Raw genomic sequence first — 27,727 nt, 5'->3', positions numbered from 1 at the left:
GGTGGGGAGGAGGGGGGGGTGGTGGGAGCTGAAACGCTCGGATGATTTGGTGTGAATACATGCATGCATAGAGGCGTGTGAGTGTGTGTTTGTTGCAGGGTTGGTTCAGAGCTGCTCCTGTGTTTATGTGTGAGAGAATTTCCACGAGCGAACAATGCGTGGGTGTGTGTATGCATATTAATGTATGCATGCATTTTTTCTCCTCTCCTCTCGCTTCTTTCTATCTCCATTTATGGCATAATAATGTCTGCCTCAACACTAGAAAAGGCTTTCCACGGCGGCACTCTATGTGTGTGCGTTTAATGCGCACTCCAGGCTCGGTCTGCATCTCGATCTATGTGCTGCATACGTGTGTCTGGCTTCATGCAGTGACTGCGCATGTCTGTGTGTGGGTGGTTTGGGTGCTTAGCTCTACAAGGTCTGAGTATATGTCTCTGTGTGTGTGTGTGTCTGAGAGAGAAAAAAAGTGGGTGGTATATGCACAGAGGTTGAGATGAGTGGCTGTTTGTTGTTTTTTTTTTTTTCTTTTCCCCCTCCTCTGATGAAGGGAGCAGCATGCCTGTCATTTAAGCATCCTTACCCACATCTGCAGTCACAGTTTTGCATCACAGTCTAAATACATGTTTTACCCAGAGTGCAGACTCTTCTCGGAACAATTTCAAGAACAAAAAAAAGTCTAATTGATTCAAAGAAAAGAGAAGCAGTTCGGTGCAGCTCTGTTCTCATTAATGTTTTACATTTTAGGCTCCTAGCTATAAAAAGCAGCTTGTCCAGGCCTGGTCAGTGTCCTACGCTTGTGTGGGACAGTAAGAAAACAGCAAGAACTCCTGATTTGTTCTTTATTTCCCTCCTTCTGCTTTTGCTGCTTCTCTTCTCTTTGTTTACATTTTTTCTCCCTCCATACATGCACTTCTCACGCCTCCTTTGTCTGCCTTCAGCCAGCACACACACACATGCATTAGAAAGGAGCTAAACAGCGGCGGTCCCTAGTTGCTTCATTACGTGAGCCATCATTTTCCATCCACCGCTGCTTCATTTGCGTCTCGACTCCATTTTCTTCACATAATGCTAATCCCTGCCAAACTCTCCTCCCATATATGTGCATCCTCATATGTGTGAGTGGGCGGTCTGTCTACAACAACAGATGGGGCTGCCAAATAGGTTGCTGTCTGTGTGTGTGCATTTCTTTAGCTATTTGAATGCAAATCTGAAAGTCAGTGAGTGTAGGTACATCTAATCAGCAAAATCACAGCCAATTCAAGACACCGCGCTCGGATTATATTTTTAAATGTTTCTTTTTATCCTCACTGCACATTTGATATTTAGACTGTTGATGAGGAAGGCTCAGTGTGTCCCCGTGATGACCAATCCCAGGAATGCACAGGCAGAGACGCAGCCAATCATGAGGTGAATATCAACCAGACTGTTAAAGCAGGTGACCAAGTGGGTTTAGACAATTATTCTAATTATCATGAACTTGAATAGAAAGAAAAAGCTGAGGAGGAGGTGGCAACGCTCCCCAGCAAGAAATGTTTGTTAAGAATCTCCCAGGACAGATAAGGCATTGCGGCACGCTGCCGTCGCACGAGCAAAGCTTCAATCCAGACAAAGACACAAGAGTGAGAGAAAAGGCTGGTGATTTCTTTTTTTTTTCTCTCTCTCCCCCTGTAATAGGAAGATAAATACCTTGGTGCTCTTTTGTTAATGAGTTGTGGTATTTGACAAAGGTTTTTGTTTAAGCGACTAAAATAATAAGATTTACAAAAACCCAGAGAATTCGCCAGACCCTGAAATCACCCAACTTTCCTTTGATTGACATTGATTAATAGCAGATTCAACATTAGAAAAATCTGAATCTGTTTCCAGTTCATTAAATGTTTCAATATTAATTGAATGTGTTCAACCAGAACCCTGTGCTTTTATCAGTTTAAGGTTAAAAATGTATGAAGCATAAATAGAGACAGTCCAATAATCCCTTCATCTGCTATTGGGTTAAAAAAATGTCCCTCTTTAAAGAACACATTATCTCAAATTTGGAATTGTGAGCATAGATCTCAAAGTGAAAGAGAAACTGACCAGAAAAGGCCCGATCAGTCAAAAAGACCCAGAAAAGCAAGCATTCAATAATTTTTATTAGGAATCATTTTTAATACATTTGCTTGAATTGTCCCCACTTCTGCTCAGTACAGCCTTTTTTGGAAATACCGTTTAGTCCATGCTGATAGTCAAACCGCCCAACTGTGCGCATGGCATAATTATATTGTTGATTGGCTTTGTGCTCCTTACACAGCTGCCAGTCAGTGCAACACCTTCACTGTCTTATTTTCCTACATACGTTTGGGATCAGCGTCCTGCTAGTGATCTAGCTCTCACGTCTGATCCTACGATACTTTATGGTAAATCTTCTTTGTTGTGATGGTTCACTTCCAGGGTCTTTTCTCTGGGTACACTAAGAATCTAGGAAGAGAAACCAGAGTTCTCTTTGTATTTGGATAAAAAGTGACATCACATACCATTTTATGGCATCAGGACAGTAAATAAAAAGCTATTTAGCTTATCAATTCATCTCTAGCGTTTACAAAGGGTCTTTTATCACTACAAAGTCAAACAGTCCAGGATTTAGATTTTGGTTTAGTGGTGGAATGGATGGCTAAAAAGGAGCAGCAGCTGTTTGCAACTTTAATTGAAAAAAATATTTAAAAATATAAGGAAAAAGAAAAATAAGAGTAAGTTAATGTATTAGAACAAGAGACTTATGACAAAACTGAAACTCCTTTGACGACCTCAGTTCTCCTCTCTAGGAACAGACTAGAGAGGACTTAAAGATCTTAAAGCTGAAGTCTGTAAGTTTTTAAAAATCACTTTTTTGTCATATTGGCTAAAACTGTCCCTATGCCCAGACAGCAGTACATGTCTCAATTGGTACCGCCTACTGCCTGTATTTCAATCTGGAAAGAATAATTCGGGACGAGTCAAAACAACCAATCACAGCCAGAGGAGCGTCTGATGGAGTGTCAATCACAGCTCACACACGCTGAATTCCCCCCCCTTCTGGTCGCATGCGGTAGCCGCACAGATGCTGTGAGAGGGGTGGAGCTTGGAGGTGGGGCATGAGTGAAGCAGAGAGGGTGGGGGAGTGGCGTGAAACCTGTTTTTCTTCAAATTTTCAGTCGAAGTCTGCTCTCTTCTCAATGTTACAGACTGCAGCTTTAAAGAGGACAGAATGCAAGTTAAACATTAAAAACTCTATTTCAACAAAGCATATTTCCAGAGCATTACTCATGTTTGAAGATTTGTGTGCCTTTGATGCTCATCCTGACCACATGTAACCTCTGATTATGAGCTGAGTGCAAACAGTGAAATGCTTTTAGAGGCGGAGCTTCTCTACTTTTATTATTTATTAGAGCACTGCTTATGGTTATCGGTCATTTTCTATCAATATTTGTGCTTTGGTGCGGCAACATAAAGAAGTCATTGTTTAAAGGAAGGCTTGTTTAAACTGCATAATGGCTAAGAGTTGAGAAATGCAGTGCTCAGAGGTGAAGTTTTACTATGTGAGAGAGGGGAATACACTGTGCGATATTTTCAATCGTTGCACGCAGCTACAGCTCAAACTATACGACGAAACCTCAGGATTTAAAAGTTATGGGCGGCCTGACACTCTGATGCGATCTTACGACGGCTGACCGAATTTCATGTTTGATTTTCTCCCTACTGTATGATTCCTGATCGGAAGGTGGTCGCGAGAGGCTGATCGCCCCTCGTTACCCCTTGTACACTACACGACACACGACGAGGCTGAAACTCAGAGCGATGAACACTTCTGGCACGACAGGAGAAGTACAGTGTATGCCCGGCTTATGTCGACATTTTAAGCTGTTTGGTTACATTTCTGTTTTGCGAAAAAAGTACAACCTGCATTACCAAAGCATGTATCTTAGAGATGGAATTTAGGAATTGACAAAATTATCTAGAAGTTCCCAATTGCAGCCAAAATGCCCAAATCCACCATGCTTCAAAGCTCAAAATGATAAAACTTTGCCGTGCTCTCTTAAGCCTTCTTGTTATCTTCGGAAAATCTTGCTCTCACTCCCTTCCCTGTAGCTTAGATTAACTTCAGTCAAGTCTCCACACATTGTAGTAAACCATTTTCTATTAAATTACCTGTTTCCACACATATGATAAACTAGCTAACATGGGAGTCTTTGTCACTCGGTAACAACACCACTACTGATTTGTCTCAATAGGATTTTAGGATTTGGACTCCCTGGTGGCATAGGCTGTTAATCCGAAACGGTTTTTCCTCCTGCAGGGCAAATATGTATGGGGAAAGTTCTGTCTCAAGTTTGGGTGGGGCCAGAGTTTTTTGTTTGTTTCATTTAACTGTTTTTCATTTTCTTTGCTTTATTTTCTGTTTTACATTTGAGTTAGCAAACTGTAGTTCTTGAAAGTTACACTAAAGGAGATGCTACTAATATTTCATCTTTAAACACCTGTATGTAGAGTTGTGTAAATGACTGATTATATGGTTAGATGTAAAATAGTTTAGAGAAAGAGAACCACATATTTTTGCATTGCAATTGTCGTGTGATTGAGATGCCGTTGGGTGGGGGGGATTCAATGCTGGACCAGATGTTTAGATTTTACTGTACTGAGGATTTCGTCAGGCAGCGTGGATAAGGGAGCCGGCTGACAAATGGATGATTAAGGAAGACAAAATGCTGTGAGGCTCACTTTGTTTCAAGGCTGCTAGTCTAAATGACAGTTTGACCAAATTATACAGTAATTTACACAATACTCTAAAGTGATTTACCTAAAGTATTAATCGACCCGATAAAGTTTACGAGAACTGGTCTTTGAACCAGTTTTATTTTCAAAGCATATAGCTACTGCTACTTGAATGTTTTCATGCTTTTTTTTTAGACGCCATCTACTGGTGATGTGCAGGTGGTGCAGCTTAGAGGATTGGGGGGGCCTCAAGCACTGCAGTAACTGACACAACCAGCAGGTGGCGGGGTCCCAAAAAGCGGTGATCCTGCGGGAACTATGATTGTAATTAAAGAGTCGATCACTGGTATCCATCAAGCACCTTAACGGCAGAGATTCTGCTTCTTATTCTACTAATCCGACACTACTGCCTCCTCTCCAGACAAACGTGTCCCCAGCTCAGGGGAGCGTAATGCCAAATAAAGCTGTCAGTGGATTGAAAGATGCTGACATGACTTCCAAAAAGTATTTGAAAAAGAAAAGAGAGCACTCCAGCTGTTTTTTTCTCCATCCATGCGCCAGCCTGTATCAGTTAATTCCTGATTTCCTCCAGACCCAACCACAGAGAGGAAAAAAAGTGGCTTATGGTGAGTGGAATAGTCTTTAAAAAAAAGCACCTTCTGGGAGCACTCAACTTTTTTGTAGAGCCAAAACCCTCTGCACCTTTCTGAGCACGCTCACTGTGTCACTTCCCATCTGTGGTTTGAATGCTGGCATCAGAGGTGCGACTTTATGTCACCTTTATTTTCTTTTTTTTTTTGGCTGTAGATTTAATATGCTGAGTTTTTTCTGTGTAAGTTCCTTGTTTTTGCATTCTTTTTGTGTTATTGTTGCCTTTTTATTTGATTTCTCTCTGAAAGTTATTTGCTTGTAGGATTGATAAAGGGTGAATCAGTCAAGCTGCCCCCCCTCCCCCTCAGGAGGGTTTTGAGGGGCGGGGCAGTCTATTTGAGTGGAGGAGGACGGGTTCTCACACAGGACTGGAAATCAGCACCAAATGAACAAAGAAAAGACACCTGTGAACTAATTCCTGAAATCCAAGGATATTATCAGACAACTGATGATTCATTGGGATCTAAGGTCAATCAGGTGATCTACAGGAAGTTACAGTGTTGAAGTAAGCTGTGAGTTTGTTTATTTTACCATCAGCCATGATTGTGGTTTAAAATGACTTTTTAATTACAGTAAATTCCTACCTGAAAGACAAACAAGCGATGCAAGTGTTGAAACGTGTCTTAGGCCCCGTCCACACGAAGTCAAACCCTGGCCTAAACGCACAAATTTTTCACCAAACCAGCCTCTCATCCATACTAAGCCGGCGTTTCGGGGGTCTGTAAACGATCTTTTTTTTATTCAGCCTTCAGAGTGGGAAGATTTTGAAACGCCGTTTTCGGGTTTCCATCTTTAAGCTCTAGCCGCATTTTTTTTTCTTACACGCATGCGTCATAGCGTCGCCTCTAAACACGCATGTGCGACACAGTATCACAACAACAATGGCGCCGTACTGTGTTGAATGGTTGCTGCTCATGCTACTCACCCTGCTGTCGGGCTTACAACAGAATCTTCTTCTTCTGGAATATCTCCAGGAAGAACAGAGCAATATCGACGACATAGTTCAGCACCTGAATTTGACTGAACCATGAAAATAGACCCGCAGGGCAACCATGTATAAATATTAGTGCGCATGCCCAACATTTCGTCGCCTATTTTTGCTTTGGCAACACAGCGCCACTTACAGGCCTGGCATACATTTTGCAGCGTTTTCATGCATTCGTGTGGACGATCACATTTATTTTACGTCTCCGTCTTTACGACAAACGTTCTGGAAAATATTAGCTTTTCGTGTTCGTTTTGACTTCGTGTGGACGGGGCCTTAATGCTGCTGATGATCATTTGCCAAAATCGACCAATGCTCTATGCAAGCTGCTGTTTTCAGCCACTCAATTTTGTTTTTATTCTAGCATCTTAATTCCAGCTTGTTGGTCAGGTCACCCTTCATATCACCCATAACATAATTTCCTATAACCCTGTGCTAAATCATAGGTTTAACATCCACTGACACATGATCTACTGTATGTGGAAAAATATGACAGCATCAGGCCAACGAGACAACTATAAAACTAAATGTTAAACATCATTTAATTGCAGCAACTTAAAGGCAAAATGCAGCAACTACTCCTACTGTCGTTAAGATGACAGGTAAATATGATCACTTATCTTAGTTGTTTTATACATTTACTAAGAATCCGCCACCTTTAGCTCTAGTTTTTAAGAAGTTATTGCTGTAGACTGCAAAATAGGGGTTTCTAAAATCAAGGTGAAAGTAATAAAGCCGAAAGAAAAGTTACTTAAAATAGATGAAATTATGTCCACACAGCAAGATGAGTTCAGGTGACAAGATTTCCTGAATTTAGGATTTACTGGACAGTTTAAATAAAAGATTATATCTTAAAACAGGATAAATTATCTAACATTTCCAAAAATAGTTTTTGTTTCTCTTAATAAGAACCATATCATTTGCAGTTTAAGTTTTATATGTTTAGGGCGTGCAGGTGGAACAGCGGTTAGGATGTACGGAGGCCTTAGTCCTCGACACGGCCGACCCGGGTTCGAATCCGACCTGTGGTCCTTTGCCGCATGTCTCTTCCTCTCTCTCACACCCCCTTTCCCTTCAGCCTACTGTCAAAAAAATGAGCCACTAGTGCTGCAAAAAAAAAAAAAAGTTTTATCGGGTTAATTAGAAAATCCCTCCTGTGGTTTCGATGCCATGACTTTCTTTGCCTTGGAAAAAAAAATTAAAATAACCCTTAAGCCATAGGAATGGTATGTTTTTTTTTTTTTTTTTACGTTTACGATTGCTAAAATAATCGAAATAGTTTGATCATTTATCTACTGAAGGGATTTGAAAACATACCTTCATTACATCCAATCAGCAGGAGAACTGAGAACCACATTAAAAGTAATGATTTTTGGGGGATAAAATATATATGTAGTCAAACTTTGAGATTTTAGCATCACTTTAATCGAAGAAATTCTTAACAGAAAAGATAAATATGCAGCTGATATGTAGTCATTATCTTATGGATAGAATATCTAAGCGACAGGCTGACACCTGGTGAATAAACCTGAAGCCTCCGAACAGCTGAGACTTTTTTGCCTTTCACATAATTTTCTAGATTAATCCCCGTTTCTTACAGATTACAACCAGTAACCAGTCATGTAAGGCAGAGAGGGTCGAACAAAGACACGTTCTCAACACTTGATCCCAGTTTAACTCAAAGACACACAGGGTGGATTTTTTCCTGTGTGGGAACCCACCTTAAAACTACAAGGAATGACAGAAATGATGTCATCAAGAGTGTAAAAGACATGGTCTGATCCTGGGAACAGATGGGAGGTAGGAAAGGACGTACAAAGACATTCTTGAAACAAGATGGCACCATATAGGAAAGGCCTTTACAGTTTTTCCCTCCCGCTCTAGCCTCATCCGTATCTTCATCTTCCACCAGTTGCACTCCTTCATTTTCACAACTTGATTTAATTTTCATATTAGTGGTCTTTTTATCCTTTTCTATTTACTCTGCTCTCTCCAACATCCCCGCACACCAGAGACAAAACAAACACTTCTATTATAAAGCTCTATACACTGTATATGTATATGAAAACAAACAAACAGGAGAACCTCTGAGATACGGAGAAGATGTGTTTTCGTTCACACGTCTTTGTATCGCCGATGCAGTTTAAGGATAAAAAAAAAACACCAGTTTACCTCTGGAGCTCTCAGCCATAGCATATTTTAATCTCAGCTCTGCAAGTAGCTTCTGAACTGCTGTGGCTGCCGTTACAAAGCAGGTTCATATACTGTATGTGTATATAAATATATACATTTTGTTTGTTTGTTTTGGAGAACCAGTGAGCGTCAGCAGGGCGCTCTCTGGCCATTTTGAACACAGTGCAGGGCTTTTACAGAAACGGGACGCAAGCCGAGAGTTCACGTCAACGGTCTTACCTCAAAATCATACCACAGAGCAGGGGAGGGGGGCAGGGCTTGCACATGGTCATAGCTGCTGTCGACAACCATTTATTAAAAAAAAAGAAAAATCCTTCTCTTCCTTGTCTCTGGTGTTGTTGGGTGAAGATACCTTACAGAACTTCTACTTTTCTTCAGTTTCCATTATAAATATATAAATATAAGAACTGTACATTACGAAATAGAAGCACTATCAAAGTTTGATTGTTAGGTGTGCACTCGCAGCATGAGGTATTATTCTTTATTACTCTTCATAAGTCTGATAAATGAAAGTGTTAAAGCAGCTCTCCGAAGGCTAAAAAACTAAATCAATGCAGTAGCATCCACTGATGTCAAAGAATATTCCCAATCCCACTCAAACACCCGAGATCTCTAATCCTCAGTCCCCACATGCATTCTTGCACCCCCCCCCCACCACCACCCACACTGACCCCCTCTGCCCCGCTCCGTGTCCATGCCCGTTTCCCTCGTGTTCAAAGTGCCAATAAACTTTGTGAATTCCTAACTGTGACCCAGAAATAAAGATGATTGCACATTAACTACTGTAAAGAGAAAAAGAAACCTGAATGAGGAAAAAATATGGACATCCTAATAAAAGATTTGTAATAAAACACGACTGGACTGCTGAGTTGTTTTGTTGCACACGTTTTCGTCCCTTTAATCCCAGTAATTCAGGAAAGGACACCAAATCATTTTCATTGTATTATTCATCATTTGCGAGAGAATAAAACAAACTTAGGAGTTTGTGTTTAAAAAACTGTCAATAGTTTGTGCTGCAGGATTCCCTCTGTGCCACTACCATTTAGTAAAGATACCAGGGTTTAAAAGAAGAAAAAATACTGTTGCATCATGGGAGATGTGGGAACTAATCAGTGCTACTTCAGCCTAATTGTTTGGCAGCATTTTTGTTGGGTTTCAAACACGTCTACCTTTTGTGCACATTTCCCAACACAAAGACGAGTGCCTCAGTACATCTAAGTAAAAAAAGTCAGTGAAACTTTGCTAGCACTGCTAAATAGTTTAGAAACCATGTTTCAGTTTTTTTTTTTTTTAATCAACTTGTCATGTTAGAAAATTGCTTAAAATATGAAAGTTTTTTAATTTGCCTTTTTAGACATAATTACTAAAGCAAATTTATATTTTATTCTGTTGAAATGTTCTGGTAGGACACAGGCTGGGTTTTAGTTGACTTTCTTTTTCATTAATATCACATTTAGAACATAAAAAAAAAAATCAGGAACATGTATTTTGGTATTTTTGAAATTGTACCTTGAAACAATTTGTATAGTCTAAATAAAAACAATATAAATTATATATATTTTCTCCTTAATACCAGGAAATCATGCTAAAGGTCACCTGATTATTTAAGTTAGGGTTACAGAAGACAAAACCTAAGGCCCTCCATCATTGCATCAAGTTGTCTGAACACATAAGCATACGGTAAGTAAAGAACCAACATTTCTTTGGATTTTCACAGTCATCATTATGCATAGATGCAATCGCTTCTGGTTATGCTTTTAAGAAACAATTAGAGAGATGTTCTATTTAGTTCCAATGGTCTGAAACTTCAAACATCCCAATCAGGACTTTCCTAAATTGTTTAAAGGATTTCAACAGTATTAAATAATAAACACTAAAATCAAAATGCGACTTCTATCAAAGAGGGAGTTCTTCCTGCCTAAATGAAGCATGTTTAGTGTCCCTTTAGTGCATGTAGAGCTACCCTAATATGTAAATACATCAGCGCCAGGACTGCGGTCGGTCCAGGCACAGGGGAGCCACCCGCACTCTCCTCAATTCCAGCTAAACTAAATGCAATTTCACATAATGGTTCGGGTTCTCTAGAGAACATGATGAAGTTTCCATTTTTATAAGTGCATCTCAAAAACATCCAGACGCAGCTGAAAGCTTTTTTTTTTCATAAATATATATAAAAGATCAGAGAAGGAAGCAAGACTCCAAATCCTGTATTGATTCAAACATACAGCTCATTTGGTGGACAAAGTTTTTCAAATTGAACTTGATTATTCATGTTAAACACATTTCATAAAATACACAGAGAAGCTGCAATCAGACAGTGCTGTTTTTCTTATGTTTTCTCTTTTTTTGGGATCAGTCTGCAAATAAAACAACATACTTCTATAAAAATGGCAGTTCAGCAAAATGAACAGTAACAAAAAATAAAATACCTTATTGTGCTAATAGACATGATACCAGAGATTAATAGAACAATCTTATCCAGAAACTTTTTGGTCGTTTCATCAAAAAGATATTTTTACAAACAAAGTGTTCTTTGCTGTTGTATGTAGGAGGATAAGTCGCGACTACTGGCACATATTTAGGACACGTTTAATGGCAGTTATTCCCTCTTCTGAAGGAGCTTTCTTTAAAGTAACCGGTTCGCCAGTAACTAGGACTGAAAATTCCCAAACTTTCTCAATACTACAAAACCGTTTTTTTAACCTTATTCTTATTTTGGTGTAAAAGATTTTAACTTCTTCAAGCTGTTTTCTCCTTCTTGTCTCTTGAAGCCAAACTTGATAAAGCAAAAGAAATGAGGCTAAACAAATGTCCTACAATACTTCACAATGCTGTTGTTTTTCAGTTTAACACAAATAAAAATATAGACGCTTTAGAAGTTACTGTTTCGCTCCAAGAGGTCGTAACAGAAGTGGAAAGTACGTCTGTGGATTTTGTTTCTTTTCACCGTACCACAATGGGTTGGATATTTAAAAAGAGATTAAAAGCACACGTACCAAGAAGAGTAAACCTCACTCGGCTCTGTTAGTAGGAGACAAATGGGATGAAAGATTGTTTTTCTTCCTAAATCTATAATTCAAGTGAAGACATTTGGATTACCGCAAATAAAAAATGAAGCCTACAGAATGATCTTTGTATTGTTATATGCTTTTACTTGCAGAACAGTAAATTAAAGCATTGTGCTTCAGATACAGCACTTCCAACTAACCTTAGTGTTGCCATATTTTTAAAAAGGACATAACCCACAACATCCAGCAGAGGGAGCTGTGAGCCTGAATCTGGGCCACACAAAGAAACATCTTGCCCAGCAACTACTTCCCCTCATTAGCAGATTTCGAATAAAAGAGGCGAACCCATTCGCTCCGAGCCAAGGCCGTCTCTCATCAGCCAGCGAGAGTAACAAAGCCAGGGCAAATCATGCAGTTTAACGTCTGATGGAGTGCAGAGGCGGGTTGGCTGCAGACCCTACTTCACCTGATCCTGTCTCAGGTTGGGAAATCAAACCGCTTTCTGCTGGAACTTCTCCATTCCCTATGAAACATGAGCCGCATATGACACCAGCTCGTATGTTTGCACTACACACATTTGCAGTTATGACAGCAGAGATGCGGATCGGCAGGCTTATAGACTAGAGAAACTGCCACTCAGCATTTTTAACCAGCCGTAATGTATTTTTTATCCCATTTTACAGGTAGGCACATGAAGTTATCCACAGTTCAAAAATAGTATAAAAATATATTTAAGGCAACAGCCCAGCACTGGTCTCGCCTGTGAATTTTTATTTGTGTTGGGTTAAAAACACAAGCGGATAGAATTTTTGAATATTTAAAAGCTCCTTTGACAGCATGGAGTCTTCACTTGTTTAGGGTGTTTACGATTTGATCATTATGAAGAACCTGTGGGTGTATTTCTCAAACCCTGCAGGTCTTATTTAATGATGTAAATAATCTCCAGAAGCAAATCAATGTGCAGCTTTTGTGTTTTTCTCCCCCTGTTGTGTACCAAAATTTCCACCAAGAACTGCAATGCACAAATACACCAAAAATAATACCATCTTTTGCCCACCAGATCCATTCAAAGAGGGTCTGATGATCGAGTCTCAGCTCTTCTCTGCAGACCACTGTCTACTCCATGAGAGTAAAGGGAGTGTTTCAAGGGGGAGGGAGGAGACATTCTTCTTTCCATCTGTTTCTGTCTGTTCATCCTGACAGGGAGGAGCAGGTGAACATCATCAGGAGGTCAGAGGTCGTCAAAGAGCAAAGAAGAGGATGAGGACGACAATCAAGATGGCAACCAGCACACCGATGGCACACCACTGTCTTCGACCTGCAGGGGGCAGCACAGAAGAGCAGCTGATGCAAAACTGTTCCTCCAGGATGTTATTGTGACATTAAGACATTGATCCAGTTCTGTCTATAGAAGTATGGAAGGAAATTAGATTTTTTTTTTTACAGGTCTAGACAGTTATGTTTAGAATAATGCGTAAATCAAATATCTGTTTTACATGACATCATTCACCATATAAAAAACTTAACTTGTTTTTCTTTTTTCTGTCTTCTAGTGGCCTTTCGCCTTGCTAACCTTTCCTGTATCCTTGTTTTCCCCTTCCTTGTGCCCTTTCCTATCAGTTCTTCATTTTATCCTTGATTCTCTTTTCTATCTTTCTTCTTTACCTCCTTTAACCATCATTTCTTCCTTTCTCTTTTAATCCTCATGTCCTACATTTATAGTTTTTCTCTCCTTCCTTCCTTCCTTCCTTCCTTCCTTCCTTCCTTCCTTCCTTCCTTCCTTCCTTCCTTCCTTCCTTCCTTCCTTCCTTCCTTCCTTCCTTCCTTCCTTCCTTACTTTCTTAACCCTTTCCTCCCTTGTTCTGCCATTCCTAACTTTCCCTTTCTTTCTTGTGTACTTCAATCATCTATTTCCTTCCTCCATTTCCTGCTTGTGTGTTCCTTTCTTCCACTAACTCTTATTCCCTCAAAGCAGAAAGAAAAGAAAAAAAAAATCGAGCTAAAAGTAAATAACATGTTTTGTGAAATGTATATTGCACTTGATGTGAGTAGGTAAGTAAAACGATGTGCCAAAAAAAGGAGATTTTTGCCTTTTAAAAAAAGACAAAAACATCTGCTACCTTTTTCTAAAATGTAGCTGGTAAAAATCAGCCCATTTTAGAAATATCCAGATATTTTTGTTTCTCCTGCACAAATGAAGGGCAACTTTCTGGAAAATATTATCAATTATTTTGGATCAAATCCCTGATAGTCTCTGGCATGTGGTTACCAGGTAAAGATGTGCAGAAATGTTTACCATCCTGTCAGGGGCAATCTTTGCATTCATACTGAAAAATATCTGATTAGTAAAGAAAACTCCTAAAATATGTGCAGAGAAAAGTTTGCGACATGTAAGAATCGCTTCCTGTTCAGCCCTTCTCCTCCACAACAACAATATGAAAAGAAAAACATGGTTCCAAGAGTGATTAACCATAAGAGATGCAACAAAGAAAACTGTTCATCTGTTTACTTACTGCTGGTCATGTGAGAAACTTTCTCCAGCTTCTTTAGGACTGAATCCATGCGAGATGACGTCTGGTCCATCTCATCTCCAAAATCCCCCAACATGCTGGAGATAAAAATAGAGACCAGATACCTCAACTGGAGCATATGCCATCAAACTGATATGCAGTTTATATGCCCTTCCTTTAAAAACAGAGAAAAAATCAGCTGCCAGTAAATAAATTGAAAATGATAAAAATTTGGAGATCATGACACCGATTTTGAGTATATTTATAAACATATTAATATATAAAGTAAGCAAACAGGCCTGGTGGAGCTTCTGAAGTAAAACGTTGAGCAACAATTTGAGGCGATCAAAAATGGAAATGTCCAGTCAGACTTCTGCACCTTTACGTTCATTTATGTGAGAGTTTGTTTTAAATCTATATTTCTTTTGACTAAATCTATCATTTAGTTCATTTTTATTTATTACTACTTTTTTCAGCTTTGTGTTATTTTAATTACTAGAATGAATTGATAATTTTCTTTAATGGGAGGATGTGTAAACTTTCAAGCAAAACTGATTAAAGAAAAAAAAAACATCCTTTTATAAATACACAGAGAAATGAAGTGAGCAGAAAAGAGAAGATTTAAACCTAAGCAGGAATGACGGCGTATGGGTGGGTTGGATCTTAAAAACTCAAACCTGCATTGATGGACAGTCAGTGTGAAAGTTATTACATATTTATGACAAAGCTGCTATTTTATCCTTTCTGAGTTCATTTCTGTCCATCACAGATTGTGTTAATTTAGAAAACATTGGCAATCTTTTGGAAAAATAATTTCACCAATGTAAGAAACTGCAACTGTTTTTATATATAGAAACACTTTTGCATAAAAAGCTACTGAATTTAATGAATGTGTTTTTCTCTAAATCCCTGTTTTACTACACAATAACAGTTTTAAATAGATGGCTTGGCTTACAATTTACTTATTTATAGCTCTTAAAGAGAAAATCAATCTGCTGAATGAAATTCTTGTAGAAAATGTGAAAAGAACTTTGGTTCTTGTAGCCAATCGTCGCAGCATTTAGTTTGACATCTTTCACCTCTTCCTTAAATGCAGTATAAATATCAGATTATTTTAACGGCCAAAATACCCATTTAGGATACATATATCTCATTATGTTCCAAAATTAATGGTCTTTTATTCAAAGAAAAAAACAAAAATAAATATATCTATATTAGCAATGTGTTTACTACTCTACCTTAAATACATATCAAGAACAAGAAAAAGAACCTCATTGGGAACAAAACGGGTTTTAACAGATCACTACTGGCTAATATTTGCTGACATTTATTTGACATTAAAGAAAACTAAAGAATAAAGGCTCAGTTGAGGAAATTTAAATGGTTTGAATTCTCTCAGCATGAGTTACTCACACAGCCTGCTCGTCCAGCTCGTCTCCGATACGTCCAGACATGTCTTTAAGGACTCTGATGCTTCCCGACACCAACTCCAGCTGCTCATCCTGCTCATGCATGATCAGCTGCACAGACAAACAGACATGTTTCATTTCCATCGCTGACTAACATCTGATCTCAGGATGTTTCCTTTAGCAACCTCCAAAAATCCTCCACAACTATCAATAAAGAACAGTAACATTTTTCCACATTGGATTTCTTTTTCCCCCTTAGTGATGTAAACTGGGTTATGTTCCAACTTGTCTTATATTGACAGACTATTAAATACTAATCCCGATAATGTTCTGGTTAATTCTATACAGGAATCAGATCTGCCTCCTTCCAGGTTTCAAAACATAGAGAAATTCATTTACTTTCAACTTCATTAGAGCTTAACGGGATGTGTGATGACACAGCTGACTCATTAAAAGCCCGTGTCAACCCGCAGCACAGGAAGCAGAAATAAAACCTTATTCAGTCCGACAGAGAGAAATCTTTCATTTCATTCAGTGTGGAAACGCAAACAGATCTTTGACCTGCGCATTCAGTCCAACATCCGTCACCCGTCTTTCTTTCTCCTTACTGCCCAACATTTCTACAGAGTAACTGGACAGATCTGAATCGTCGCTGTAGCAGGATGCTTTCCATCAGAAGGTTGTTGTTTCTTTATTAATAAGGTTTCCTGTACATGCTTCTCCAGTAAAATAAATTGTTCAGAAGAATCTAAGTTACTCATAAAATGGCATAAAAATGTATTAAAAACAAAAAGATCAACAGCATACGCCACATCCAGGAGAATTATAAAGAAATGAGGCCGAACAAAGGCTGATATTTCCTTTAACATGAACAAACAATAAAGATCAAGAGTTGTGTCAGTGTCCCCGTACCAACGTTGCTTCAGTTCAGTGGGCTTTATGGCCAAATCTACTCATTACACCCTGACAGATATCATTTAGAAACAAATATGTTTTATGTATATTCTCTAAAACAAGGCCTGTCAACAGAAATTACAGAAATTAGCGTCTCTAAAATCTTTAGAAAGTTGTGTGAAGGTGAAAATGGCAGCTTGGAACCAACATTTTTAACAGAAAGTTCTTTAGTGGATAACAGTCCAAAGCGATTTATAATAACCTTTGGGGGGGAGGGGGTTTCAACGCGGAAGCTGATGAAAAAAAAAAAAAAAGATTTCTGTAGACCACAGTGGTTTAGAGTGAAATAATACATTGTACAAAATCTAAATCTATAAGTCATTTTTTCTTAAAATAAGAGCATTTGTTCTTGGATTGAGGAGGTAAAAGAAACATTTTTCCAATGGATAAAGTAAAAATACACTTAAAATAAGAAAAACACAATTGCATTGTCTTTTTTCAAGTGCATATTATCTAATTATCTTATTTTAAGAGTAAAAACACTCATTCCATTGGAAAACTCTTATTTACCTGTTCAAATTAAGGGTAAATACTTTTATTTTAAGAAATTTGTACTTATTTCTAGGTCGTTTTTCCAGTGTAGCTTTTCTTTTAAAGAAACAAACCAACTTAACCAGCTGATCCTGTGTTATTATCAGTCATAACTGGAAACAACTAATGAATTGTGTTATTTTAAAGTTGTTATTCATTCGTTTTTATATTTTCCCCCAGTTTAGCAAATAATTTTAAAAAAAGCTCATTTTCAAATACTTACATGGAGGTGAACTTTAAAATTAAAAATACACTTTTTGAAAATGTAATTTTTAAAAATTTGCTTAAAGCATTTGCACTTTAAATCCATGTAATTAAAAGTCATAAGGTAAACTAACGACAAAAAAAAATTATTTTATACCTTAGAGCTAGGGTAACCAATTAAAAATCAAGGGGTCTGAATAAAGAAAATCATCAACCACTAAAGGTCTGGAGACATTTCTAATGATCTGTTACTTAAAATAGAATTTAACACTGAAGTAAAATTAGGTGTTATTCATCCATGTTATACATTGAATTAAAAAAGAAAGAAAGAGAGAATTCTTCCATTTTATAATCTAAAGTGTTTTTTGAAGTAGAGAACAACAATCTTTCAGTTTGGTATACAGACAATTTCCGGATTCATATATTTTATAAAACACCTGAAATGACCATTTGTTGTTTTCTTTCTTTTTTATGGCTTAATGAGAGCAGTGGGCTTTAGGCTGCCCTGCAAGGCTTTAGACCTGGGTTTAAATGGAGACAAAGCCATTATAACGTACATATCAATGTGCTCATTTGGTGCCTGGATCCATATTTATTTTTTGATTCTATTCATGGTGGAGAATCCTGCTTCACAGCAGCAGGTTGGGCCAAACATACTCTAAATGATCAGGCTCCGGTCCGGCCAGGTCAAGATCCGCGATTGCAACCGCACCAAACAGGGAAAAACAACGGCAAGAAGATCCAGTTCATCAAATTAAAATAAAGTAACAACAGATCGGTAACTACAAATTAGAGCATAATTCTTATATATTTAAAAAAACGAACACCGTTTATTTACAAGATTGGATGCAAACTATTGGTACTTCAACAGACCAGGAAGCAGATTTCTCATCTCCATCAGAAACCACACATATGCCTGGATGCTGATGGGGATTTTTTTAATATGTCATATTAAATTAAGCATTCATTTCTGCATGTTTTGCTCCTACGAATTTAATGATTATATCACGCATGCTCTCCTCGAGCTCTGAGAATAAGTCGGAGCGCAGCAATACGGGAGGAACAGTGGAGGCTGTAGGCTTTGCTTTGTGCAGGAGGTCTGGAGCGCTGCGGGGCGGAGCGGAGACGGAGGATGTGGGATTTCGGGGTAACAGGAGAAGCGGCACAAGTGACGTTTAGACACTGTCGTCAGACAACATGCGATAATTTATAAATGTTTTAAATCAGGTTGGGTCCGGATTAGCCAGCAGGTGGGTCCGGATCCGGACTGCGGTCCACTAATCCATGACCTCTGCCTTAGAGCATAAACGGCTCTAAGATGATGATGTCTGCAGCTTCCAAAAAATACTTTTAGTTGAACTTAATTTTCTTTGTAACCTATACAAAATGAGCGGTTGAAGAGATGGTGGCTTGTAAAAATGTTACTTTTTTCATTAATTTCAGTAATTTGTCATTACCCAAATTTTCCTTTCACTGATCCTTGAACTTTGTTGCCTTCCTTTGAAACCCTGCCCCGTGTAATCGTGGAGGCAGTATCACAATTACACACAAATGCAATCATGAAACTTCACAATTGCGCCTTTTTTTTTTTTTTTTACCTGCTGCTGCTCTTGCTGCTCCTGGATGTACCTAGAGTTGGCCGACACCAGGTGAGCCTCCAGTCCAGTTGACCGGTCCTGCTTCTTTAAAGCCAGCAGGCCAGGATGAACACGCAAACACATGTAAGATCCAAATACATAAATAACATGAGTGCATCTTAGAAGGTACAGAAAACACAGCCATGCTGTTGTTTTTCATTGCTTACAGAGAGCACTGACCTGCCTGCTCTTCTTTTCTGTCTGAGCCACAGCAGATGGCCTGGACAACTGATCTTTCATCTCCTGCAAAGAAAAATTTCAAATAGCAACATTTTAAAAAGTTATTTCACCTTACAGAGCTTCATCAAGATCATTTTTATGATGTCCACCTAAAATCATCAATGGGCTTAGTAAAAATCTTAGAAATATTTTTATTCCCATCAGCAAATTTCTCAAATGACCTAGTTCCATCAGAACCTTTAGAAATGCTATCTTAACTTGTAAGTGGTGCTAAAAACTGACTAATTTTAGTGTGTGTAAAACTTAAACACCGATTTTCTTTGGTGAAGAGTTTCTCAACAGCTGTGAAAACAAATCTAGTGACGTGCATCATAACCAGGCCTGCTTGTTGTATAAACAGTCAGTGCACAGAGTGCAGGGCAGCCTACCGCGCTAACGCTGTGTGTTTAATCAGTAACACCTCTGTGGTCAAACTGCACCAGACTTTGTGCAGTAATCTATTCTGTAGGTGAGGAGCTCCTTTAAAACTAAACACCTTTGACCAAGAGACAAAGTTTGGACATACATGTAAAATCAAATGAAAAAGACAATAAAAAAATCTATCCTTTGTTTAATACATGATTTATCAGGCTAGTTTAATGAACACTCAGATAATATTAAAGTAATAAAAAACGTTTTACTGAGGCTTTTCCTGTATGACATAAATTATATTAGAAACCGACTAACTTTTTCATCTAAAACTGTTTAAGATTTATTAGGCTTTACATTTTTTTCCCCAAGACATCCATTTTCTGACACATTTCTGTCCTTTTAAAGCTCATTTTAAAGTAATACTAAAACTCCATGATTAACTCATGGCCAGAAATCATCTAAATGAACAGATGGATACAAAGCGGTGACTGGGATAAACATCCAGACCAAAAATCCCACAATGATTCACCTTGTTTTGGAAGGTCTATGATCATCCCATTAGAATTTGAACAATTAAAGTGGTTTTACATTCATGAATTTCTAAGAAATGGTTTTAACAAAAAAGTAAAATAGCGTAATGTCAAGTTTTTTTTTTTTTTTTTAAACAGTAACTTCATTCATTAGTATAACTGATCATGTAGAGAACCCTGAATGCTGATGGTTATAATGCTGCTCAAAGTAAAGTAAATCTGCAGTAATGAACCGACCTGAACGGACTTCCTGGTTCGTTCCACAAAGTCTCTCCTCTCCTGAAGTTCATTGTCGCCCAGCTTGAACTTCCCTGGGTTTGACTCCACAATGCCTGACCCAGTTAAGGACCCAACAGAAGTACTGAAGTGTAGAAATACTAAAATCCAGAATTCCTCCAGGTGCCTAAACGAGCTGATATATTAGTGGGTAAATATATGAACATTTTTAAAAGCAGACAATGTAATTATTCTGTTATTAAAATACAATAAACTGCATATTTAGAAAACAGTTGCAATGGCTTCCTTATTAAATACGTTGTTCCAAGGTATTGTTGTACTTATTGCCTTAATTGGCATATTCTTTCAAATGAATAACTTGACTTTGGTAATTCAGATCTTTGATTTAACTTTACATACAAATTAAATAAACATAACTAGGTTTTAGGGCTGCAACTAACGATTATTTTGCATATCGATTTATCTGTCAATTATTTTTTCAATTAATCGATTAATAATCGGATAGCCAATGGTTCCTTAAAGAAGACTTTTTGCAAAAGTAAACTAGGTAAAACTAAAACTTTTCCACTTGAGGAGTTCAGGATAGAGCATATTGACAGACTAAAAAGTATTTTTATCTTAAATGCAAAATGTTTACATATTTTTGATACAATTTTGGTCAAGTTGATGGGTTGCTCTGTCAGCTAAAGGCCTGTTTTAGAGTCTCTATACTCCAGTTAACAATCAATCGATTACTAAACTAGTTGTTGTTTACTTAAATAATCGATTAATCAGATTGTTTCAGCTGTACCAGGTTTAAACGAAACTGATAGAAACACTGATGTTCTTGTTACGGTGACTGACCTCTAGGAGCTCTCTTCATGAGAGAGCTCTCTGTTTGTGTTTCAGGTCTCCCTGGCTGTTACAGGTGCAATGCGTTGAAGCTCGTCAGCCACCTCATAAAGAGCTTCAACCCTGAGATGTCAGGCCCCCTTCTCTTATTCACTGGGCCTTGATCTGAAGTGATCTTGTTCATGAGCTGAATGTCTCTGTGTGTGTTCATGTTGAACAATTGATTGACTAAAGTTTTGTTTTTCTGTGCACAGTGGAAGCTGGTAGGGGTTCTCTGTCATTTTTGTTGAAATGTTTTCTCCTTGTTTTGTGGTTAGCCAGGGAGTCCAGGTATTGTATGTTCTTTTCATTTTCTATGTTAGAAAGTGTTTTGTTTTATAAGTAAGGGGGGGGTTGTTTGTTGTTTTGGCCTTGGAGACCCTGAGGCTTTAAGCTTCCCTGTTTTGCTGGTTTTTTTTTTTTTGTGACCCTGCAAATTGTAAATAAATCATATTTTCCTGCTGACATCATCTTTTAGTTTACTGACTTTTGTGTTACACCCAGTGCCAGAATTTACCCTTTAGTGGTCTTAAGGGTGGGGGTTGTAACAGTTCTACAAAACCACATGTTCATTGTGATCATTGCGTCGGTCTGGATTTAAAGGATACTGATCGTTTCACTGAGGTCCTCCAGGTCCCAGTCGATGGCTCGCAAACAGTTCCTGAGCTCATTGGCGCTCCAGTCCAGCTCATCTCGACTCACCTGAACCAACAGACACAAACACTCACCAACCAAACAATATTTAATCACACGCAGTCTGCTTTAATAACATATGTTGCTTAGAGATTTAGAGCTAAATGATGACTGCATCAGTAGACTTTTACATTGTGTCTGCTTCTCAAAGGTTAGTTTGAAGTCGTCTGACCATATCTTAGTTCTGGCTGATGGTGGTAGAAAAACCAAAGAGTAGACGGTCAGATAGTCGTTTATTGAAGTGATACTGAAAACTGATGAAAACATGGTTTAAAAAAAAAACAACAAAAATCATATTCTTATCCCTCACAGTAGCATGCAAAAGTGGATATAGGTATTTTAGAGGTTTTATGTTATACAGAAACCCAAATTACTGCATATATCTGAAATAGAAGTGTAACATTAAATGATTTGAGTCCGATTTAAACAAATAAAAGCTAAAAATCTGGCTGTTTTGCACTTGCATCCACACAATCCAAAGCAATCCCTGGTTTCAAGGATAAAAGATAATACTATCAGAATGATTCCTGTGTGGGTGTAATTAAATCTAAAGATGCTTTTCAGTGAAAATATCAAGGGTTTGTTTGGGAACGCCAGTGAATAATCAGCCTCCTTAAGACAAGGAAACCCTGCAAGAAGTTCAAGGATAAGCAGCTGAAATAACTTAGCACAATTACAACAACTGATACCGTAATTGTGCTAAAGTTGGTTCTCTAAGATATTAATTTCAGAGTGTAAGTTGAAAAAGACATAAATGAGAAAAATGTGTATGAAGATTTTAGCAAGGGACACAATTTCTTTGAGTTTCCTATCTGCAACAAAACAACAAGAATTAAGGTTTAATTGTTCATCATTGCTCATTTTATGAAAATAGTGACTTTGTGCATTAATCAATACTCCATTTGAGGATTTCTGAGCATATAAAACACCAGCCCATCCCACTGAGTCTGCAGTGAATGAGTGTGTTATCTTTAAAAGTGTGGCTGTCAAATATCTACCAACAAGAACAACCAGAGCTCACCTGTGTGCCCTCTTGTAACAGTTCCTCCCATCTATCAAACAGACCCCGAGCACGAGAGAGGGCCTTCTGCACCTCCCTGGAAACCAAAAACACATCAAACAAACATTACAGTGCGGAACCTAGCAGCTGATTAACTGCACCCTTCAGAGACACTTGGCTGGGCGTCCAGATTCGCCTGCAGCTAAATCACATCTCTAAGCTCCTTCAGAGCAGCCAGACTAATTTCATTTAAAGCGAAGTGAAACCAAATCAAGTTTTTTTCCAGGCATGTTTTTATTAATATTAAAACTAACAAACATATAATAATAATAATCCCTGCGTCCTACTGTTTATACATGCTAGCTAGCTACAGCTATCCGCATAGCTAACTCTTCTGGCAGAACTCCATTAAAAGTAACACAGCAATAATCGTGTGGTTGACAATTGATAACGGTATATGTTTATAGCTAAAGCTTTCAAAGTAAAAATGGGCTTTTCGGTTTCATTTTGTTTATTCCTCACCCCTTTACAACGAAAAACGGATCCTCTATCGACATTGCTTCCTTTCTCTGTAAGCCTAACTAGCGCGTGCGCATGCGCAATGTTGACGCCCACGCAGACGTCCCCCTGACACGTCAGTGGAAATTACTCCCACCTCCGAAGAAAAGTGATATGTACCGAAGAGCATAGATATTATGGATATCTATGCCGAAGAGGATAAGGGCCACTGAAAAAAAAAAAAAAGTTAACTGATTTTTAAATTTTATTGCAGTAAAATATGAGAAAAAAGTCAGAATTCTGACTTTTTTTTTCTCAGAGTGCTGACTTTAATCTCAGAATTTTTACTTTAATCTCAGAATTCTGACTTTTTTCCACAGAATTCTGACTTTAATTTCAGAATTCTGACTTTAATCTCAGAATTCTGCCTTTTTTCTCAGGATTCCAACTTTTTTCTCAGAATTCTGACTTTAATCTCAAAATTATGACTCTTTTTTCTCAGAATTCTGACTGTAATATCAGAATTCTTACCTTTTTCTCAGAATTCTGACTTTAATCTCAGAATTCTGACTTTAATCTCAGAATCTTGACTTTAATCTCAAAATTCTGACTTTTTTCTCAGAATTCTGACTGAATTCTCGCAGTTAGCAAACATGTTAGAATCAAGCCGTAGCCATGTCTGTTTTAGAGACTAAACTAGCTTTCTTGTTTTAATCACCTTCTGCCTTCCAGTAAAGAAATAGCATCACCAGGGACCCCTCTGGCATGTAAAAAGTCGCCTAATTCTATCATTTTCCACCCCTGTGTTACTGGCCCTCCCAAACAACTCACATCTTTGTCAGTGAAGCTAAGCGCACCCACATTTCCTCCTTCATGGTGCCCATCTACATTAAGATCCAAAATTCTAAAATTAAAGTCAGAAATCTGAGAAAAAAGTCAGAATTCTGAGATAAAAGTCAGAATTCTGAGGAAAAAGTCCTTTTTTTCCTCCCATATTAAACTGAAATAATATTTAAAAATCAGTAAACTTTTTTTTTTCTTTTTTTTTAGTGGCCCTAATCATCTTCCGTAGATATATGAGTGTAGGTTCACCAAGGTTTATAGAGCCTCTCTTGGCTTTATCAAATACTTTGACAAAAACCAGGTTAAAAGCTGCAGTGGGAGCAAGAAGACAAACTTAAATGTATTAAAATTTCCAATAAAAAGAAAAAAGTAATGCAGCAGTAGTACTTGTGTATGATTCAATTTTTTTAACCTCTAAAACTGTTTTTTTTTTTGTCTGATTGTTTATTATATATACTTTAAATTTGGATAGATTAAATAGATTCAATTACATTTTCTTTGTACTTCTTTTCCTTTTGGCACAGGGGCAGAGGTAGATGGGGGGCCAGAGGTGGCGATGGCCACCCTTAGCCAATCATTGACCACCCTTGTGGCCACCACTACCATTTTTCCCCTCTAATAGAGATGGTGACAACAGTAATACTCTTAAGTATATATTACTTACTACCGGTATTTTTTCACGTATTCATAATTTCTTAACAACAAAAACAATGTGGTTAATCATACACATCTCTATACTAACATTAAAGATGATAAATACAAAATTCATGCTCTTTTCAGAACTCGATGTGTTATATGGGCTAAAGAGAAAATGATGTGTTTCTGCAAGTCATCTAGGAGTCTTCAGTGAAATCATAGATAAATTACTATTTTAATAAAAACCCATTTAATAATCAATTTATGTAGATATTAGTACTTCTAAATATCAATTTTATGCAGAATGATTATTGATAAAACTAGGTAAGTAATGACGGAAAAGATGTTCGCCCCAGAACTCAAACCTGACAGTATTTTATCCACTATACCTTTTATCTAGAAAGCACAGATGTTTAGATGTTTAAATATATGCGTCTATTTGTTTGCAAAGGCAGTAGGAAAGTATAGTTAGTCTTATCTTTGGCTTGACGCTGAGGTTCTATCCACTTTCGCCCCCCCCCCTCAAAATATTTCATTATTTGAATAATCAAATATTATTCAACTAAAAATAAAAAGTTACTCAGTCAATGATCTACTCAGGTTAACATATTAGAGTACTCATTCAAAAGCACATGCATTTAAAACTATTTCAGTATTCAAAAATACTAATTACATTTTCTAACATCAGCACATTTCTGTATAATTTTCAGAGCAACTTAAAGAACCTTGTAACTTTCAGAAACCACCTGATGTACAGATGTGTAGAACCACTCTGCTACAACTTCTACAGCATCTGTAAAAAACTTCAGCATCAATCAGCCACAAAAAATAAGGACAGCTATTTTGATTATTATTAAAATTAAGAAAACAGGAGTGTCCAGATTCTCCTCACACTTTCACCATGGAATGGTAAAACCACAACTTGAGAACTCATCCTATTAAACAACTTGGCCACATGGCATCAATTCACGCCTCATTAAAATGTATAGACTACAAATAATATTTCTAATGAGTTACTCACATTTGTGGAATGGTGTACTAACTTCTGCAAAAGCGGTGTCTAAATTCAAGCCTAAGGACTGCTATCTTACATGCTGAAATTGTTTTTCAAGAAAATAAAAAAAAACAACAACAGCAGATTAAAAAGCTAAGCTGACCCAAAAGTAACAAGTAAAGAGCAGCTTTCTCGAAATGAAGCGAAGTAGAAAGTAGAATTTGACTATAAAATCTACTTGAGTCTCTGACTCTGCAAAACTTTAATTTGATTTGTGTTTATCATTATTCCCCCACTAAATAAAAAAAAAAAAAAATCTATTATCTAGAGACTATTAATAGCAGGAAGTGAAATGCAGGTCCAAATAAGCAGTTTGTGGAGAACTCCACCTCGGTTCAAATTGACACAGATTTGTTCTGCGTGCATCGGTTTTCCCCAAGTCCATACTTGCTATGTTTTTCTTTGGTATAACACAAGTCCATAATTACGTTCTAGTGAATTGAGAAACAACTCATTTGGCCTACTGCCATGTTTCCTTCGAAAGACAAGGTTGAAGGATATGGCCACTGATTTATATTATATTTTAGCATGTTTTAAAGTCTTTTTGCTAGATATACTAGCTTTGTGACTTATGGTGAGTTCACAACAGTTACAGCGTTGCAGTTGAGTTTTCTCCAGGGGGGCTATAAATTCAAAATAGACGTTTACTAAAAACCAATCAAACCTATACTAAGTTATCACACCAGTATATTAATATGAATGCCAACAACAAAAAAACATTATAGAAACACACATTATAAAAACACAAATCTGTGTTTTGCATGGTCCGATATGGTGTCATAAGCCTAAAAAAATAATGCACCAGTTTGATATTGGAGAATCTATAAGTCAGCTTTGCATCTTTTTAATATAAAAAAAATGATTTATATTTCTGAGAATGTGTTAATTTAAGAGCAACTATGCAAATTAACAAACATCTAGAAAAAGTGCACTATATTATATTTATTCTCAATCTTAATCCCAGGTTGTTTATTCTTCTTTACCTTTTCTAAAAAGTGTTTTAAATCAGTCATACCTGTCCGGATCCATGCTGGGTCAGATCCTGACGTTTGAAAAAGGGAAAGTAGAAAGGCAGGGAAAGCACAATAAAGCAAGTTTACAGTCTCCATATTTTTTTGAACTGCTGATATTTAGTTTTTATTGCGGCTGATCAGGCCCAAACGCTTTCACTTCCAGCTTCTCTTGTCTCGACTCCACCTGTCAATCAGCCACACTAACACTGTGATGACAGTTCCTATCAGCTCAGGGTGCATGTCTCCTGCGCCCGAAGCTGTCCTATCCTTCTGTATTGCAGAGGAGCTACAGTAATGCACATGTACAACTTTTAACAAGAGTCAATGGGCAAAGGTTTTTGCACCCCAGGGTGGAACGAATCAGCTTTACTCGTCATGAATATATTTAGAAATACTTTAAATTTATAATTGAATTATTATTTTTTTTTTATGTTTTAATAAATGTCTTTGGGTGGATGTGGCTGTGCCCTAGCGCCCTCTATTGACCAGCCGCCACTGGTTCACACCAAACGTGAAACCAGCAAAAAAAATCACCAGTTTTGTGTGCTTTTGCTCACTTGGCAATTCGCCTGGCCAGCAAAGCATTTTGCACAGGGGTCAAGGTCACGTTGTGTATTTACTTAGGAAACCTGAGCAAAGCCGGCATCCCTGCGTCGAGCAGATCCTACAGAGATGGTCCCAGTTCGGAATTTCCAGGAGTGGCTTGATAACAGCCGCTTTCCCACGAAATAGGGCCGTATTGTGAAGCTCCCACAGGAGCAGCCGGGAAATCAGAGCAAGACACCTGGCAGAGAGTGCACCAAAAACAGGACAATGGCTATTCCCCCCTTAGGAGCTAAGAAGCAGAAGCCTCTTCAAAACCTTTATTTTATTTCACTCTACAAATTTGAATTGAGTTACAATATTCAAAAAGTGTATGATTCAAAATTACCTTCAAATATCTCCCTAAATC

At 37.8% G+C, this 27,727-nt stretch overlaps 1 protein-coding gene across 1 annotated transcript; it reads right to left on the bottom strand.

The window, feature by feature from the left end:
• Nucleotides 1–10,748: 10,748 nt before the first annotated feature.
• Nucleotides 10,749–23,385, bottom strand: LOC119787001 (syntaxin-10). The gene is made up of 9 exons (XM_038290620.1): nucleotides 23,254–23,385; nucleotides 22,753–22,828; nucleotides 21,647–21,740; nucleotides 20,169–20,263; nucleotides 18,991–19,053; nucleotides 18,772–18,855; nucleotides 15,489–15,595; nucleotides 14,079–14,173; nucleotides 10,749–12,883 (listed from the first exon to the last, which is right to left on the bottom strand). Exons 1-9 carry the CDS (start codon nucleotides 23,286–23,288, stop codon nucleotides 12,807–12,809), a joined length of 726 nt encoding a protein of 241 aa, XP_038146548.1. The 5' UTR covers nucleotides 23,289–23,385; the 3' UTR covers nucleotides 10,749–12,806.
• Between the last annotated feature and the right edge of the window lie 4,342 nt (nucleotides 23,386–27,727).

The sequence above is a fragment of the Cyprinodon tularosa genome, unplaced genomic scaffold, assembly GCF_016077235.1.
Source record: "Cyprinodon tularosa strain WSP-4 unplaced genomic scaffold, ASM1607723v1 ctg285, whole genome shotgun sequence".
Classification (NCBI taxonomy): Eukaryota; Metazoa; Chordata; class Actinopteri; order Cyprinodontiformes; family Cyprinodontidae; genus Cyprinodon; species Cyprinodon tularosa.
Note: the sequence above shows the minus strand (reverse complement) of the source record. Positions and strands in the feature narration are given on the sequence as shown.

Coding starts and splice junctions, on each gene's coding strand:
- LOC119787001 (XM_038290620.1), bottom strand. CDS start 23,288: ATGTCGATAGAGGATCCGTTTTTCGTTGTAAAGGG. Junction 21,741..22,752: donor TGTTACAAGAGGGCACACAG/GTGAGCTCTGGT, acceptor CTGTTGGTTCAG/GTGAGTCGAGATGAGCTGGA. Junction 19,054..20,168: donor GAACCAGGAAGTCCGTTCAG/GTCGGTTCATTA, acceptor TTTTCTTTGCAG/GAGATGAAAGATCAGTTGTC.